Source organism: Ammodytes marinus (genome assembly GCF_949987685.1).
Source record: "Ammodytes marinus genome assembly, chromosome: 2".
NCBI lineage: Eukaryota > Metazoa > Chordata > Actinopteri > Uranoscopiformes > Ammodytidae > Ammodytes > Ammodytes marinus.
The window spans coordinates 4,326,517-4,344,100 of NC_137231.1; the positions used below are offsets into that span (position 1 = coordinate 4,326,517).

At 41.5% G+C, this 17,584-nt stretch overlaps 1 protein-coding gene across 1 annotated transcript in view; it reads left to right on the forward strand.

Annotated features, from left to right (window-relative positions):
* Positions 1-4,539: 4,539 nt before the first annotated feature.
* zmat4a (zinc finger, matrin-type 4a) overlaps positions 4,540-17,584 on the forward strand; it is a gene marked incomplete at both ends in the record, with an annotated part of 130,976 nt that continues 117,931 nt past the window's right edge. Inside the window, 3 exon segments of the mRNA XM_080042937.1 lie at positions 4,540-4,602; positions 4,604-4,654; positions 4,657-4,773. Of these exon segments, the coding sequence (XP_079899063.1) occupies positions 4,540-4,602; positions 4,604-4,654; positions 4,657-4,773 (231 nt within the window).

Here is a 17,584-nt window from a genome sequence, read left to right on the forward strand (position 1 = left end):
TTATTGTAAAAAGCTGAATCCATACTTTATATCTAATCATTACATTACATTACATGTCATTTAGCAGACGCTTTTATCCAAAGCGACTTACAACTGGAGCACACATTCATACACAGATAGCAGCAGCTACCACGCAGGGTGCAAACTAACTATCGGGAGCAATTTAAGGTTCAGTGTCTTGCCCAGGGACACTTGGACATGTGGGGATCGAACCACCGACCCTGTAGTTGTGGGTCGACCACCCTATGCATGCTAATAGCTCCATGATTTGCGGAGAATGTAGTTTTTCCCCTCTGTGAAACACATTTATTTGTGTGAAGATGTTGCAGGTTATAACGATAACAAATCCATCACTCGAGGTTGCACAATCTGAGCTGCCATAGATACAACCATCTTTTCTCAATTCCCACACACATCCTTTAAGATGATGTGATGGATTTGCATTTGAAAGTCCCTGTGCATATAGGAATGTTCCTGACATTTCCCACTCCTCATCAATAACACAGAAACAAACTGTCAAAACCAGATCACACATGTTACTAGCTCCACTTTAATATTGACGTCCATTCAAACAGTTGCTTCTTTTATGGATACAATATCTAGATGCTGTCTTTTACATGCTGTCTTTTACATGCTGTCTTTTACACGCTGTCTTTTACACGCTGTCTTTTACATGCTGTCTTTTACATGCTGTCTTTTGGTGCCTTTTTCAGGGTCACACACTCACATCTGATGCCTGTGGAGTTAGTTGGTTGCTAAGGGTTACGGGGCAGAGATTGACTGATGGTGGCATTCGCTCTCTTTGTGTGGCAGCTCAGACTGAAAAAAATGCAAAGCGGATAGGCAGGAGCCAAAACAGCATGTCAGCCAGTGACAGCCATGGGTGCTGCAGGCTTGACACGTAAGGCTCCCCACAACACACTGGGCAGGTTTGTAAAGCTAAATTGCAGCTGCCTGTGTGTGTTTGTGTGGGTGTGGGTGTGTTTGTGCTTGTGTGTATGTGTGTGTGTTAAGAATAATGTGACCTTGCTCAGGCACACTTTGAACTTTTGGTTAGTATACGGATCCACTGTCTATGGAGAAATGAAACCTGCCTCTTTCCTCTGGGAGCCTAGGGGACATATAGTGTCATTTTACCCCAGGCTGGGATGTCACCCATAAACCCACAACCTTTAGGAATGGCCTATATACTGTATATATAGCTGCTTACTGTATGCTTCATGCGATATCAGGAATTATTTCAATGCATGTCTTTGCATGTATGTCCTTTGGTCGCTAAGTGCAGCAGTTTGTGGCGATCCTTGTTAAAACGTGTCACTTTATACATTCAACACCATGCAAATGTGCGGCTAAGTAGCCGAGCCTACTGCACGAAACGAGGTGGGAATCCAATTTTGGAAAACCATGTAAAAAGAGGGAAGAATTAATATTCAGTGCTCAGCTACAACCACTCCTCCATTATGCATATGATGAATATATTCCACTGCTGAGTAATGACATGCAAAGGAAAAAATCTACAAATTAACCAAAATAGATCATCTGGCCCTGGCACATTTTTTTTTGCTTCTCACGGCTCCGGTCGGTGGCCAAAGAGAAGAGCTTCTCCAGAGGGGGCAGGGTGGGAGTGGGGGCGGGGGGGGGGGGGAGGTGAACTGAGAGCTCACAGGTTTGAGTCCCAAAGCAGCCGGTGCACCAGTTATCAGCCAGGTACCCCCGCTTAACGCCTACCTGCTCGCTAACCGCTAGACGCTAAAGTGATGTAAGTTTGTAAAATCTGGCGCACGGAACGCCCCCGAGGATGTGACATGCTTTTCTGTCGCTAACATGGCTTGTCATGACAGTCCGACCATCTGGACGGCGGGGACTGTGCTCAAGGGCAAATGAAAGACATTTGCTCTTACGCTCTTTCTCTCTCTTTCATTCTCTCTCTCTCTTTCTCTCTCTCTGTCTATCTCTCTCTGTCTCTTCTCTCTCTCTGTGTCTCTCTCTCTCTGTGTGTCTCCCCTCTCAAATTCAAATTCAAAAAGGGCTTTATTGGCATGAAAGTTTTAAAAACAATATTGCCAAAGCAAAGCATCAAATATATTAATATAAATATATATATATATATAATTCAGTAAGTCCAAATATTCAAATACACAATATGAACGATATATACATTATGAACATTATTAGTTATATACAGCGTGTGTGTGTGTGCGTTTGTGTCTGTGGCTGTGTGTGTGTGTGTGCATGCATGTGTGTGTGCGTGCGTGCCTATCTCTGTCTCTCTCTCTCTGTATGTGTGTCTCACGCTCTCTCTCTCTCTCTCTCTCTCTCTGTCTATCCCTGTCTCTCTCTCTGTGTCAGTGTGTCTGTCTATCTCTCTCTCTCTGTCTATCGCTCTCTCTCTCTCTCTCCCTCCACTTCCACTGAGGACAATCCAGTAATACCGACCTGATATTCTGACCCAGTTGAAATAATCAGCGGTGGAGGTATTTTGCAAATCGCAGCGCCCGCCCGACCCTATTTGCACATACATGTGTTTCCCCTGCAGCTATGCACCACCTTTAAACCTCAAGCCCACATTGTGAAGCAGCAGACGGAAGGAAGGAAGGAAGCGCTGGGGCCATCTCCAGAAGCTTATCTTATCGGCCTTTTTTCTACTTCATACGCTTTTCACTCATGCACTTGATGTGGCATGACAGCCGCTGCACTAACCTGCACACCACAAACCACAGGAGTCTAAGAGAGTCTATTGAGGAACTAGGCTCCATAATGAGTGGCTTTTCCCCCTCACCATATACGCTACAGTAACTCAATTACTTTGGCACACTGATGAAGATTTTAGCAGCAAAAGCCTCACATCAACCAGAAACACTGGTACTGTGGTTATTTCTCCTACTACACGCGCAGGTTGACAAAGGCCCAAGTTTGCTACACTCCAATGTTTTCAAAATGGGAGGAAAAGTTTCTAACGCTGTGAATGGCATCACAGGGAACAGAAGTGGAAGAAATGTGGAGTCCTTTTGAAAATAAACAACACTGGAGTGGACCAAGTGCTTTGGCTGTGTTTTTCCAAATGAAATGAATCAATCCATGATGTAACCATGCTAAGGCTAACCCTGCTACACTGAGCATGTGCGATCAATGGTTGTAGGTTTTATTTTGACACCACAGCCCTTCTGTAATGCGTATTGATTTATTTAGCTTGGTCTTTATTATTATTGTAACTACAACACTGAGTATTGGTAATATCAGGTGGTGAGCACTTATCAGTGGGGCAGACCTGATTGACGGCGAGGTATGATGCCTAACATTGACATATTATCCTCCTATACATCTTTAATGGTGAGCTTGTAAACATACACCTGCCTCTTTGCACACCCAGCAGACACGGAGCAACATTATCAGTTATTATAATTAGTGCTGTCAGTTAAACCGCACTGCAGTCTTCAAGCAGCGAGTCATCTAGCATCATCGCAGATCCTTAAGTGCGATCAAACCGGATCAAACATGATAAAAACCATCAAAACAGACATTGGGAAGGATTTTTGCCTGCTCCGCCATTGTAGTCGCATAAACATTCACCCCTCTGTGAGAGAGACGTGCCGGTTTGTAGTGTTCTCTCTTCTGATTGGATATCAGGTTGTGGGATCCCAGAAAGTTTATTTGCCGATTACATGCAGAGCGGTTGACGGAGAGACCTGTGTTATGAAGCATGCACACTATATAAGTGATCACTGTATGAATATAGAGCAATTTAACAGTTATATTAACATAAATATATATCGCTCACTTCACCTTTAACAATGACATTAATGTGATTAATCGCGATTCAATATTTTAATTGTTTGACAGCCCTAATTATAATATAACAGTGTTTCTGACCACCTGGTGAATGTCATTCCAATATTCCATTTATTTTTAATCTGTTTATGAACCCCCTCCCCCCAGGGAAAATAGCTGTCTCTTTAGCGGTTACATATAGGTGGCTCTAACCAGAACGCAAACTGCAGTTTTATACGCAGCGATTTATACAAAGCAGTTTTATACATATCACAATTTTAATACATTTGAAATCATTTAGTTTATTGTATTTGTTCATTCTACTTTCAATGTGTGAGTCTAATCCCTCTCAGTGGATTTACCTACCCCAGTTTATTTCATCAATCTTCCCTTTTACTTAATTATTTCTCAACACGTGCAAATTCACATCCACTCCACAAAGCTGGTCAAATCCCACAAGCAAGTATGGTCAAACTAAATGACAGACACTCATAGGCTACAGGCAGACACACATACACTCACACTATAGCTGTGTTCACATATGTAGATTCTTGACAACCACATAACAGTGTTTCTGTCATGTTTTCTGGTTATTCGTGAGCGTCATTGTTTATTTTGTAAGTTTGCTTATTGTACCCTCTTACTGTTATCGTATCACAATCAGCACTTGCTCCACTGTGTAGGCTATGTGAATGGTTTGGGCAGAATGGACCTGATGCTATTCGCCTCCTCTTCCTGCCTCCTGCAGCCTTGAGCGGACTGACGCGGCTGATGAGCGCCACGCGGCCAATGGGAGCGCAGCAGGGCGGAGAGCAGCGGCAGATTGTACTACAGTGGAGTGTGTAGTTCTGCCGCCAACAACAGTAGAGACGTCAAGTCTGACTCCATATAGGTCTACTCAGCACCTTCTCCTGGTTAATGGATTATACAGTGTCCCTCCAAGTGCAACATCAGCTGGCGGTGTTCCCGACACACTTCTATCAGGGCTACAGTGTGGAGTTACAGGTACGTGTGTGTTTTGCTCTCTCCACTTGCCAGTCCCACCTTCTAATTATTTTCTTTTCCTCTTTTTCTGTACTGTCCACGATTTGAAACGTAGCCTACTGAAGGCACCATTGTATGCGCGCACATGAGTGAGTGTGTTTGACTGTAGCCTATGTGGAGAGGATGCTTCACTGCGGGGGAAAAACGAACGCATGGTTGTTTGTTTGTTTGTTTGTAACCTTTATTTAACCTCGAAAGATCAATTGAGGGGTGACCCTCTTTTACAATGACGTCGAGTACAGATACACAATATACAATGAGAATACATAACAAGTTTACACACACACACACACACACACACACACACACAGACAACAACAATTTAAAACATTCAGATCAATTGAATGAAATAAATAATAGCCTAATTAAAACAGTTACAAGTGTGGAGGGGTTGATTCAAAATAATACTTTTAAATTGGTTAACAGATATGAGTGTATTTATTTTAATTGTATGTTGTAGGCTGTTCCAGGAGTCAGGGGCACTATAGCTAAAAGCGGTTTTACCAAGCTCAGACCGGGCATAGGGGACATATAACATGATCATGTCAGTTGAGCGGGTTTGATAAAGCCCATCTGAAATAAGCAGCATTTCTGTCAGATAGAGTGGTAGCTTTCCAGTCAGAGCTTTATATATAAAAATATGCCAATGTGCATCACGTCTCTCCTTAAGGGAGGACCACCCAACCTTTTCATATAAAACACAATGGTGTGTATCATAAGCATCTCCTGTAATGAATCTCAAAGCAGAGTGAAATACAGAGTCAAGGAGTTTAAGGCATGAACGAGATGCATGCCGATAAACCACATCACCGTAATCAAGGACAGACATAAAAACTGCCTCAATAATCCTTTTCCTACTAAACAACGGGAAGGTAGCTTTATTCCTATAAAAATATCCAATCTTTTGTCGCAGACGACAGACAAGATTTTTTATGTGAAATGTAAAAGAGAGTTTTTCATCTAGCCAGATACCAAGGTACTTATATTCAGAGACTCTCTCGATCAAAGAACCGTTCACAGCATAGATGCATGCACTATTGTCTAAATCTCTAGCCCTAGAGAACAACATGAATTTAGTTTTAGTCTGGTTAAGGACAAGTTTAAGTGAAATAAGAGCATTCTGAAGAGCATTAAAGGACAGTTGCAGGTTCTCAATAGCTGACTTTGCAGAGTCAGCAACACAATACAAGATGGTGTCATCAGCATATAAATGGATTTGACAACCACTGACAAGAGACACAATATCATTGATGTAGATGGTGAATAGTACCGGACCTAAAATTGAACCTTGTGGAACACCTTTGGTTATGGGTAAGAAACCAGATTGGATATTACCTAGCTTCACACATTGAGATCGGTCAGAAAGGTAATTACTGAACCAGCTACACGCATTTTCACTAATACCAATGTTAGCCAATTTATCTAATAGTAAAGAATGGTCTACTGTATCAAAGGCTTTACTGAGATCAATAAAGAGGGCAGCACAGTGATTACTATTATCTAAGGCAGAGACAATATTGTTAGTAACCAGAGTGATGGCAGAGATAGTGCTATGGTTAGTTCTAAAACCAGATTGGTGAACAGATAAAATAGTGTGATTTGAGAGAAATGTTTTCAATTGGTAATTAATAAGGGATTCCAGCGTTTTTGACAGACATGACAGTCTGGATATTGGCCTATAGTTATTAGGGTCAGTTTTTTCTCCCGCTTTATACAAAGGAAGGACACAAGCTGATTTCCAGATCCTTGGAATAACGCAGGAAGATATAGAAAGGTTAAAAATGTGGGTAATACACTCTGCAATTACAGGGGCTGAGAGTTGGAGAAAGAATGGGTCTAGGTTGTCTTCTCCAGTGGATTTCTTGGGGTCAATGCTTAAGAGAGCATCAAGAACCATACTGGAGGACACAGGAATAATAGAAAACTGAGGAACATCATTGGTGGTAGGCATATGAACCTGTTCAAGGGGTAGCTGGTTGTCTGCTAGAGAAGATCTAGAGTTGTCCTCTTTGAAGATATGGCCAGCAACATTAAAATGTCTATTAAAACCAGCGCAGATCTCGGTTTGATCGGTAATAAAACTATCATCAAATTTAACCTGAATTGGAATAGAAGCTGATGTAGCAGAGCTATTTTTGTTGGTTTTAACCACCTTCCAGAATTTTGCTGGGTTAGAAAAGGTGTCTGTGATCAATTTTAAATAATAGTCAGATACATTCTTCCTCACTAAGGATGTACATTTATTTCTTAAGGCTCTGAATGCAGTCCAATGTGAGGCGTTATTAGTACGTCTAGCAAGAGACCAGGCTTTGTTTCTAGTTCGGAGAAGAGATGTAAGTTCTGGACTAACCCAAGGACTGGATCTATCCTTAACTCTATACTTCTTAAAGGGGGCATGTGTATTTAAAATAGATAGAAAGGTGGAAATGAAAAAGTCTAAAGCTAGTTCGACATCAGGAATAGCCAGGGTGTTGTGAATATCACTATTATAAAGGTCATGAAGAAAGGCTTGCTTATTAAAAATATTTAGGTTTCTCTTAATTAAAACCCTGTGTGTTGTGTGTGTGTGTGTGTGTGTGTGTGTGTGTGTGTGTGTGTGTGTGTGTGTGTGTGTGTGTGTGTGTATGTGTGTGTGTGTGTGTGTGTGTGTGTCGTGTTGCATGCTGCTGGTGTTTTCTTCTTCTCCGAGATTGTTGTTGCGTGCGGCCGGCCGGCAGGAGAGCTGCGGTGCGTCTGCTGCATGCGCGGCACGGCGAGGTGCACATGGGGGGTTCCAAAAGTAACATTTGCGGTGCAGCCTGCAGGAGGTTGACCTAAACGCTCCACACAAATGCTGGAGGTCCGTCCGTGGGGGACTTCCCAGGGGTTCCTTAATAAGGGAGCCCCCCCCCCCCCCCCCATCCCAATGTGACAAATATCAAGTAATGCACTCAGTCTCAGAGGTTTAACTTCCCACACATGGGCTAAACATCACAGTCTATCCAAATCAGTCGCTAAAATCGTCATAATATAGGCTAGTTGAATAAAATACAGCATGTTAGGTGCTAAATCTGTTTGGCTTGTCTGGACAATCAGTGTTTGAGATTACGAGAAGGCATCAACAACCCCCCACATGGTTCTTGTTGCTCCGCTCGTGTCGATTCTCTCAAGGTGACATTTAAAGTGGATTATAGAGGCAGAGAGTGGCAGAGCAGGGTCCTTCCATCACCACGGCTGGAAAACCTCCCCAACATTAACAGGTCATTGTGGCCAACTGGGAAGGACTTTAAAGGTCATTTAAAAATGAATTGAAAAATCTTTTCTATTGATTGATGTAACAGACATGGGTTTCTATGTATCATTTCCCTGTGTGGAATTAATATCCGTGGCACAGCAGAGTAGAGAGGACTCCTGATGGAGATATAAAAAGCGATATATTAGCGCTAACAATGAATTATTATTATTTTTAAATATGGAATTCTCCTTTTAGTCTTACATTTGTATTGCTAATTGATTAATTACTTATTGTAGGCTCAATGTAACATATAAATAGTTGCACTTTCCAATATAATCTCACGGAACCAATGATTTATTTCAAACAAGTTTTTTTTTTTTCTGACCGAACATCTAAAGACCAAAGTGTTCTGTCATCAGTTTAAGGCGAAAACAATCACCAAAGCCTGACATTTGAGAAGTCTGAGAGGAGGACATTGTTGTAATTGTTGTCTCAAAATGAATTCATAGATCAATCTAAAACGTTTTAATAGGTTAACAAAATTGCTATTCTTTCTTTTTTCAACTGTTTTGTTCAAATTTCTTTCCAGTGATTTCTTTCCTGTCCATCCATCCATCCTATTCAAACGTGTCCAGGTCCCTTTTGTAGAGAAAAAAACAAACCAAATAGAAGATCCTTTCTTGTTTAAGCAAATGGCTCGGTCTATAAAGTGTCAAATAATGGACCAACATCTTCATGTTTCTTGTTTCGTCTGATTCGACCAGTCCAATATTCAAAAAAGGCAGTCCTCTTCCTCACAATTGAAGGTTTTTCCCCTGCTTAAAAATGAAATTTCATTGATCATCAAAACTTATTTTTTCTCTTGATCAACTCATAACAAAATGTTTTTAAGTTGGCTGCTGCATTTCATTGCCAAGGAATGGATCCCTACATTAACCGAACCAGCCAACTCCACACTGTGTAATAATTACATGCAGATACATTACTTTTAAAGGGACATTTCTTCTTACTCGACAGTTACATTAGGTCTGAAACAGGACCCTTTCCCCTTTCCTCCTGCAGCATCAGTTTCACCAGAGCCCCATACTATACATGGATGGTGTGTTTGATTCCCCAGCCTCCAGCTTTGTCAGGAAGGGTAGAATCATGCAGCATTTTCCCCCAACCAGGGCGCTCCGAGCTCCACCATCTCCATCATGCCTCATTTAAAGTTGACTCTTTTCCCCCAGAGAAGCTGCATGATACTATAGCCATGATCTCCCTATACTGAACACCACAAGATGGCTCCATCCTGGCACTGTGGAAGCTCGCTTGAATATTCTAACACTTACTCTCTCTCTCTTCTGAGACGCCAGAGGAAAGGAATCACAGCAGCAACTTACTTCTTCCATCGACCCCTTCCTTTAATATCCCGGTGATTTTCCCTGCGTGTGTTCAGGCCCTCTAGTCAATTTTCAAAAAAAACGTCAAGCCGGGGTGGAAAAAAACCCACTTCCATTATTCCCTCTTTTGCTGTCTGTAATTTGCGATGCCTATAAATAAAATACTTTGAAGCTCGGTGTGTGCTTCGATGTCATCAATAAATGTTTGCTTTTGTGAAGTTGAAATTGCCCCTGCTTCTTTTGTTGCTTTCCCAATGCCTTCTCGCTAGCAGTTGTTTGCCATTCCATCTCAATTATTTTTTTGGTAGAAGGTCAACAGAGATGGATCTGAGGATTTTTATAAATAGCAATTTAAGTACAAAAGTGTAGAAAAACTGTTTTGAAGCAACTAAGAAGAGTCGGCTGGCTTCACGTCAGCAAACGTGTGCTTTAGTAAAGGTGATGAATTTACTTCCATCCAGTTTGTCATGAATAAAATAAACTTAAAAGGGTCCAGACTGGCTTTGGAACTGCAGCAACAACTAATATGTAAATACTGCCTTCACTGCTGGTTTACTAAAAGAGACATCTATACGAAGCTCCTCAGGTTTTAAAGGCTAAGTATAACTAACCATGTCATGCAAACTGCCTTAAAGATTCAGTAAGCGGATTGGTCAGTTTATCTAACTTCCTGTCAGTGACTGCAGTTAGCGGTCCCCTCACTCGTCCCCACGTCACCACATTAATGCACTGCAGTCTTCAAGTAGCGAGTTATCTAGCATCATCTCAGATCCCAAAGTGTGATAAAACATGATAAAAACCATCAAAACAGACATTTGGATGGATTTTTAACTGCTCCGCCATTGTTGGCGCATACACATTCACCCATCTGTCGCTCTGCACGTACACCGGCAGTGAGACGGGTGCCGGCCTGCTGCGTTCTCTCTTCTGATTGGTTATCAGTAGTGGGATCCCCGAAAAGTCGGCCTTAAGTCTTAGCTTACCTTTTGACCTAAGTGTAATTATTGCACACATTGAGCTAAAGTGATGCAGAATCAACTTGACATCTGAGTGGTTGTATTTACGGCTACAGAAGAAGAAGAAAAATGCATTATGTTGTGTCCCTCGTTTGGCTGTCGCTGCAACAGAGTCTTTTAAATCTTAAGACAGACTCACCTCCCAGTGAAGGTCTTTGTGAATAAGGCTTAGTGAGCCTTTTTGTCAGAGAAATACTTGAACAGTAGCCAGCTGTTACAAGCTATCGTCTGTGACCTGCTGAATCTACAGTCTCTTTCAACAGGTGGTGTGCTTTAATGTTCAGTCTGAAACATGTAACTGACACTATTCACTATTCATATTTTAATTTAGTATTACCATGTAAACATCTGGTCAATGATTGACTCCTTTATGATTTTCTCTACTTATGACATCTATTGCAGTATGTCCGTCCTGGGAGAGGGATCCCTTACTCTGTCAACGAACCCCAAGCTGATTATATTACTGAGCAGGCAATCTGCCCAGTGTACGTGCTAATGTTTTCACTCAGCGGATCTGTGGACGGGGCTCTCAGGTCACACTGCATGGGAATAGGCCACTTAGCGAGCTAACACAAAGTAACTGCTCACTGTTTTTGACCTCTAGGCATGGCATTACAATTTGGTTTGCCTTTTTCACCTCGCCAATAGCCAAAACAGCAGAACGATAGAGACTGAATGGGTGTGCACATCATCTTACGGCGGGTCAGGAATAAGAAGTACAGTCTCTTCTGCTTTGTGAGTGTGTAACCTTCACTCATCCAGACTGGGCTAATTTGCCCCCCTGAGAGCAATGTTGGAGTCTTTTCTCTGGTCCTGGAGCACCAGCTGGACTAAATGCTGAAGTTAACTGTTTCCATGGACCTCACAGGTCAATGGGTTAGGGAAGGGCCAGACAGCTGCCTCACATCGGCGGCCTTCTTCTTCATGTGCTCACTAAATCACCCTAAAAGCAGGAACTCTTAATTATGCTGAAGGTAGAATTTTCATATCATTTTCTTTGAATTTTGTTTAATGCTTTTAAGTTGATAATGAAGGAAATTGAGCTAGACTCTCTAAGATGTCAGTGTTTTAACTATTTTTTTCGTGGTTACAGAAATGGGCCTATTAAGATTGTTGCAGGGTGAATTGATTTGCTTTATTTTTAGTGCTATTTTAATTTGGTCCCTGTGTGTTTGTCTGTGAGAACTGTGGTGCATTGTGCTGCTGCCTGTCTTGGCCAGGTCACCTTTGAAAACGAGATTTTTTATCTGAATAGGTTTTTCTCCTGGTTAAATAAAGGTTAAATAAAATAAAATATAATTGAATGGCTTATCCTGAAACACGCTAATTCAGAAGAGTAAAAAGACACAGAAACCCCCAAGAATGAATGTTCCATGTCATACGGAAACTGACAAGAATAATGTCACCTGGTGGAGGTCATGATCAGGCTGTGCAATCATACTGTGACCAAGTTATAGGAAGGAATACTCATGTCTTCTGACCAGAATGATTTGAGAAGTTGTTTATTGTTGAGTACAGAAGTGACCGGTCCAAACTAAATCCAATGAATCGCAACATTCCATTTATGTTTGATCTGCGACATCTAAAGATAAGCTTTTCTTGAATTTAGGCTGCATTCCAATCAGCCTCGGCAGAACCTTGTGTTGAGCGGTATTTTGCAAATGCTTCAACAACTTCAAGATGGTGAATATGGTCATCACTGTCCCAACAAAGCTTAACATTAGCAATGTTGCTTTAGTCATGTTGTCTTGCTTACATGAGCATGAAGCTCAAAGTAAAAAAAGAAATGTTGCATTTTGGTACTGTACATTTTTCTATACTTATAAGTGGACATGAAAAAAAGTAATATGGATTTGCAATAAGCTCATAAATACCAATGTATTTGCTCTGTCTGGCTCTACTTCCAGCATGACCACAATTCATCAGTAACGAGTTACCAGTCGGGACTATCCTGTTGTCTTCATGGTGAGGAAATGCCCAACATTTAAAATTTGGTTGAAGCTTACAATACAGATAGGTGATTAGATAGGTGGCGGTGGCTGTATTTCACAGGACGTTAGCATATAGTTTGACGGACACACGAGCTGTCGCAGAGACGTGATAGCACATGCCTTTTGGTTTTTGCCTCAGTAAGCAACAGAACACCCTAACACTGAAACTGGCTGACATGACATTCAATTAAGCAGAACACGGGGAGCTCTACTGAGACGGAGATTAGGTCTGTTGGCAATCAAGTGGCGAGGCAATCAACATTCAGAGATTGTCTTGAGCACTCTTACCACAGACACAGAGACAGTAGGTTATTAGATAATGATGAAAAGGATGTTGACCATGATGATGCTGGTTAAAACGGATTGCGTAGGTCTCCCACAGATGGCAAGTGGTACAGTAGTAGTGGTACATTCTTATTTACATATCTGTCTACAATCTTGTTACGTTCAGGCAAACCTAAACGCAGATACTTATATTTGCAATAAGTTAACATTGTTATGACCTACTGTATATAGTGGCCTTAGCTCTGGTGATATTATAACAAAGGTTCTTGGTTCCAGTGGATTTATTATCTACAGTTTTACCATGGCAATAAAGCAAATGCTATTAAATTGGCGATAGAATATGTGCTAGTTGCTGCTTCAGTATAAAAATAGTAGTATCAGCTTTACCTGATATGTCCGAGAGTAATTGGCCACTCAACACCTCAGGGAAAGGCATGACACTGTCACCGCTGGCACCGTGTCTAGTCGTGGTGTAGATGTGATGAATATTCACAATGACTGCCAGTTGCCTCTGTCCTTTTTTTTCTTCTGTATTGGCAGCGGTCCAGGAGTTTTAGGCACACTCTCATTGCCTCCCACTGTTAAGAGTGTTTGCTCTTCACTCACACACCAACAGTTTTGTGACTTTGTAGATTGCAATCTTTCGCAGCCCGAGGGTTCGGGGTTTCACACTCGTACTGTATCCCCCTAGAGAGCTGAATTTGGGGGCCTTCCAAAATTCATGACCTACATGCTCTCTTCAACCCCCTCATCATCATTCACTGTCAGCAACAAGTCAGCAAAGAGATAACTACCATTCATTTCCAAAAGGACAATTCTAGCGATTGTACCATTTTGGATGATTGATTCGTTCTGCTGTGCTGGTGCATTTAAAACTAATCTGTTTCACTTGCACAGAGCCAGGCAAAACATTAGAACAATGTAGGTGGGTGTGGGAGGACTTTTGAAGATTAATAAGAAATTGTTGGAATATGAGAAGCATAACCTCTGACAGGCTAATCATCACTGGGCCTGTATAAATTTAACATTTTGTTTGGATGCTCCACTCCAATTTGCTACACATCAGCACGCTCTCGACAAAAGTGGATGATGTATTGCTTGTAGAAATATACATCTACATTCAAGAGTTTTTTTCTAAACTACATTTTTCTTTTTTAGCACCAGGTTTTTTCTGACATTCACTAAGCTGAAAATGTTCCCGCCAACACCCCAGACCATAATGAAACTGAACAGCTTCAGCAGGGCTCAAAGGGGCCCTAGGATGATTTACAGACTGCTTTAATTCAGTTGTGGTCAGGGAGGAACTACTGTAAGACCACATTGGCCCATGCTGGGTACTTAAAGGAGAAGTAAGCAATTCATTTATGTTAATATAAGTGTTAAATCTCTCTTTATTCATACAGTGATCCCTTATGTAGTGTGCGCGTTGGTGACGTGGGGACGAGGGAGGGGACTGCTAACTGCAGTCACTGACAGGAAGTTAGCTAAACTGACCATTCTGCTTACTGAACCTTTAATGATAGTCAAAAGCTATATTACTAGAGAATATGCTAACGTAGCCTGCTTTATTTGCGCCAAGCCATGAACATATGTGTTTACCCTGCAGCCTCACAGAGGATGACTGCACTAACCTACACTTTTGTGCGGTTGTCTGCTCCCTCAAACAAGAGCTTTTTTCTTGCATTTAATTGATTAGCTCAATGCGATTGTGGCTGTGCAGGTGACTAGGGTGATCACACACTGACAGTCAGATTTTACTCGTGAAACTCATGGAAGGTACAGTCACCAATAACTACACACTAATATGCAGTTCTTTGTAAATGGAATGGACTTCCTTCTGACTTTTACTACTTTGAGTGCTATGGCAGTACTTTGTGATAGAAACTTAAAGCCATGGCTTCCCACAACCCCTCTTTCTCTCTCTCTCTCTCTAGCCTTAATGAGTGGAGCAGCTATGATTAATTACCAGTTTTACTCTTCGCATTACTGCATATGTAACGAATGACGAACTTATGATTTATGAGTTACTATGAAGGACCATTTGAAGTCATCATTCTCCATTAAACAAGCCTACACTTTATTTGTGAAGGTTACAATATTCTGGAAACCGAGGAACACCAATGCGACAATCTATTTTGTTAATCCTTTTCAAAATGGATATATTTCTATTTCAAAAGACCCTTTAAAATCGTTTGCTCAGCATCAGCTGTCTAAACGGATTAGTAAGATACCGTACCAAAATGACGTTGATGTCAAATTTGAATTTTATCCTCTTATAAATGTGACTTCTATGGCAGGACTATAAAACAAAAAAACTATTATTATCTCAGTAATATTACACAATTATTTAATAAATGTTCAATGTAATAATACCACCGATACACCAGTCGAGGGGGGACTTATGCACTATAACAGCTAGTTGACACCTGTCATTAAACAGAAAAAGACAAATAGCCAATCACATTTAAGGAATAGAGATAGGAGATATCTTGGCTTTTTTCTCAAAAACAGGAAAAACGTAGTGTAGTTAGTGGACTTTCGAAAAGCACCAGGCCAGTAAGTGACGACCAAGCAGTAAACTATCATACCAGTCCAGAATGAGTTAAAACTACAAGGCCATAGACACACCTTACCTTAACATAGGTTAAATCAATAACCTATGAATCAATACTTTATATCAGCGCAAATCTGATGTGATCCCGCAAGCATTCAAATGTCACTAGGGCCCATATTGTACCATGTATCACAAATTTCCTAATTTCATAATGAAATAGATTATTCAGTATTTTAAACCCGATTACATTGTGTTTTCAAACACCTGTCATTGCCTCCCAGCCCAGGACTATCCAAGGTGCTATATCATTTATAGACCTGTTTAATGCAGATTAAATAAAAGTCTTGTTGTCATGAATTGTGTATCTCCTAAATTCAGTTATGGCAGAGTGAAAGTGCTGCTGTAGGAGTGCTTTAGGATGCTTTCATTTAAAAGGGTCTCGTCTGATCCATTATCCCACAAACCTTTTTTTTTTTCTTCGTAAAATCTGATATGGAAATGTGATTTAGGCCCTTTTTCCTCACATACTTCCCAGTGAGTGAGTTTTGGTCAGGTGTAAGATGTATGTGGCATTTATGTGGAAAGGATTAGCATCACAGCGGCAGTTGAGGAATACACCTGCACTGCGGCGCACATGAGGCGTGCAATGTAAACGCACGAGCGTGCGAGAGCCAGCATTTCCGTGATGCACAACACAACAGTTTTTCGCCCATAGTGGCGTAAGGCTACAGCTGCCTGATTGACCACTACAGTCCTCTTATCACTCGACACTATCATCATCAGCAGCATACTAGCTTTGACACTTCCCTGGTTGGTCTAGTCTGAAATAAACATTACAATTATGAACAAACTCATAATTAAAAGTGTATCGGTCACAGTACAGAGGTTGGCAGAGCTTTTGTGATTTTGTGGTGCACTTGGTGTAGTACCACTGTGGCCAGACATGCAGTGCAGGTAGAATTGTTCTAAAGATTGGTATAAAGTGTTCAGGGCTAGTGAGAGGCATGACCTTTTAAAAGTCTTCCTTCCTCGCTTTTGGAAACTCTAAGCTCTGTGCTAACAGCTCTCTGACGATTCAATGATAGAGAGAACAGTGGGTCCGAACTATCACAACAGCTTCTCATAAAAAGGAATCGTTTGTCTCTCGGTGTTTGAGTGTATGTATAAAAAATGTGTATTGTGAAGCGCCTTGTGACCCTGGTCTGTGAAGGGCGCTATATAAATAAAGCTTACTTACTTACTTACTTACTTACTCTGTGTGAGAGGTGCAGTATCAGCCCTAGTGAATACAGTAGAGCTTTTTAGTTAGATTAACTGAAGAGGAGAAAACACGCTTGGTTTTCATAGTGCTCTGGTGGGGATCATTGCTCAATGTAGAAAAAGGTTCAGTAACATTAGGCAGAGCCAGACATAGGTGCAAGGACTGTCTTGCTGAAAGCATCAGCAGCATCTCTATGGATCTTAAAGTATCTTTTGTTTTTGCAGTCTGTAGTGATGGCGGTTAGGCGGTCAGTCAGTCCATTTGGTCAGTCCAGACTCCAGACAGAAATAAATCAATAACTATTGGATAAATTGCCATGACATTTGGGTCAGTCATTGTCCCCAGAGGATGAATCCTAAGGGCTTGTTTGATCCTCTGACTTTTCATTAGTGCCACCAGCAGGTTGACTTAAGTATATTTGGGTGACGTATCACAACAGCAATTGGATACAAATTTGGAATGATAATTAACGGTCCTCATTAGATGAATCTCCTGACTTTTCACCAACAATTTTCACTTATACTTTGAAAGATGTCCACATCTGTGAGCCAGATACTTTTGTTCCCCCAAAGTAGTTACTTTCACCTAAAGTAGTTACTTTGGTGGTCAGCAAAAGATCACGTACTGGACAAGCAAAGTCCAGCTCTTTGGTGTAGGCTTCGGTCCAGCTTCCCAGCTTAACAACCCCCTTCAATGAACAACAACTGACCTCTTATTGCTACAACATCTGCTGGGCACTCGGTGCCTTTCACTTCCCTTATATCTCTGCACTTCTTTCCTCCCCCTGTTTCATCAGCTATTCCCCCCCCCCCCCCTCCCCCTGCAAAGCTTTGTGCAGCTTGCCTCGGCCGATTTGCTGATAGACGGTACACAGTGTCGACTAGGTGTGAGGATGAAACTGGCTTGCTGCTAAGTTGACCGTCAGCGCGGTGCACACTGCATTGTTTTCCTCTGTGACTTGTCTGTCCCGTGTTTGTACTTCACCAAAGTGCCTATAGCTGTAACTATGCTGACAACAGCAGCTGCACTGGTCTGATATTGATAAATGAATGTTGTAGAGAAGAAGAAC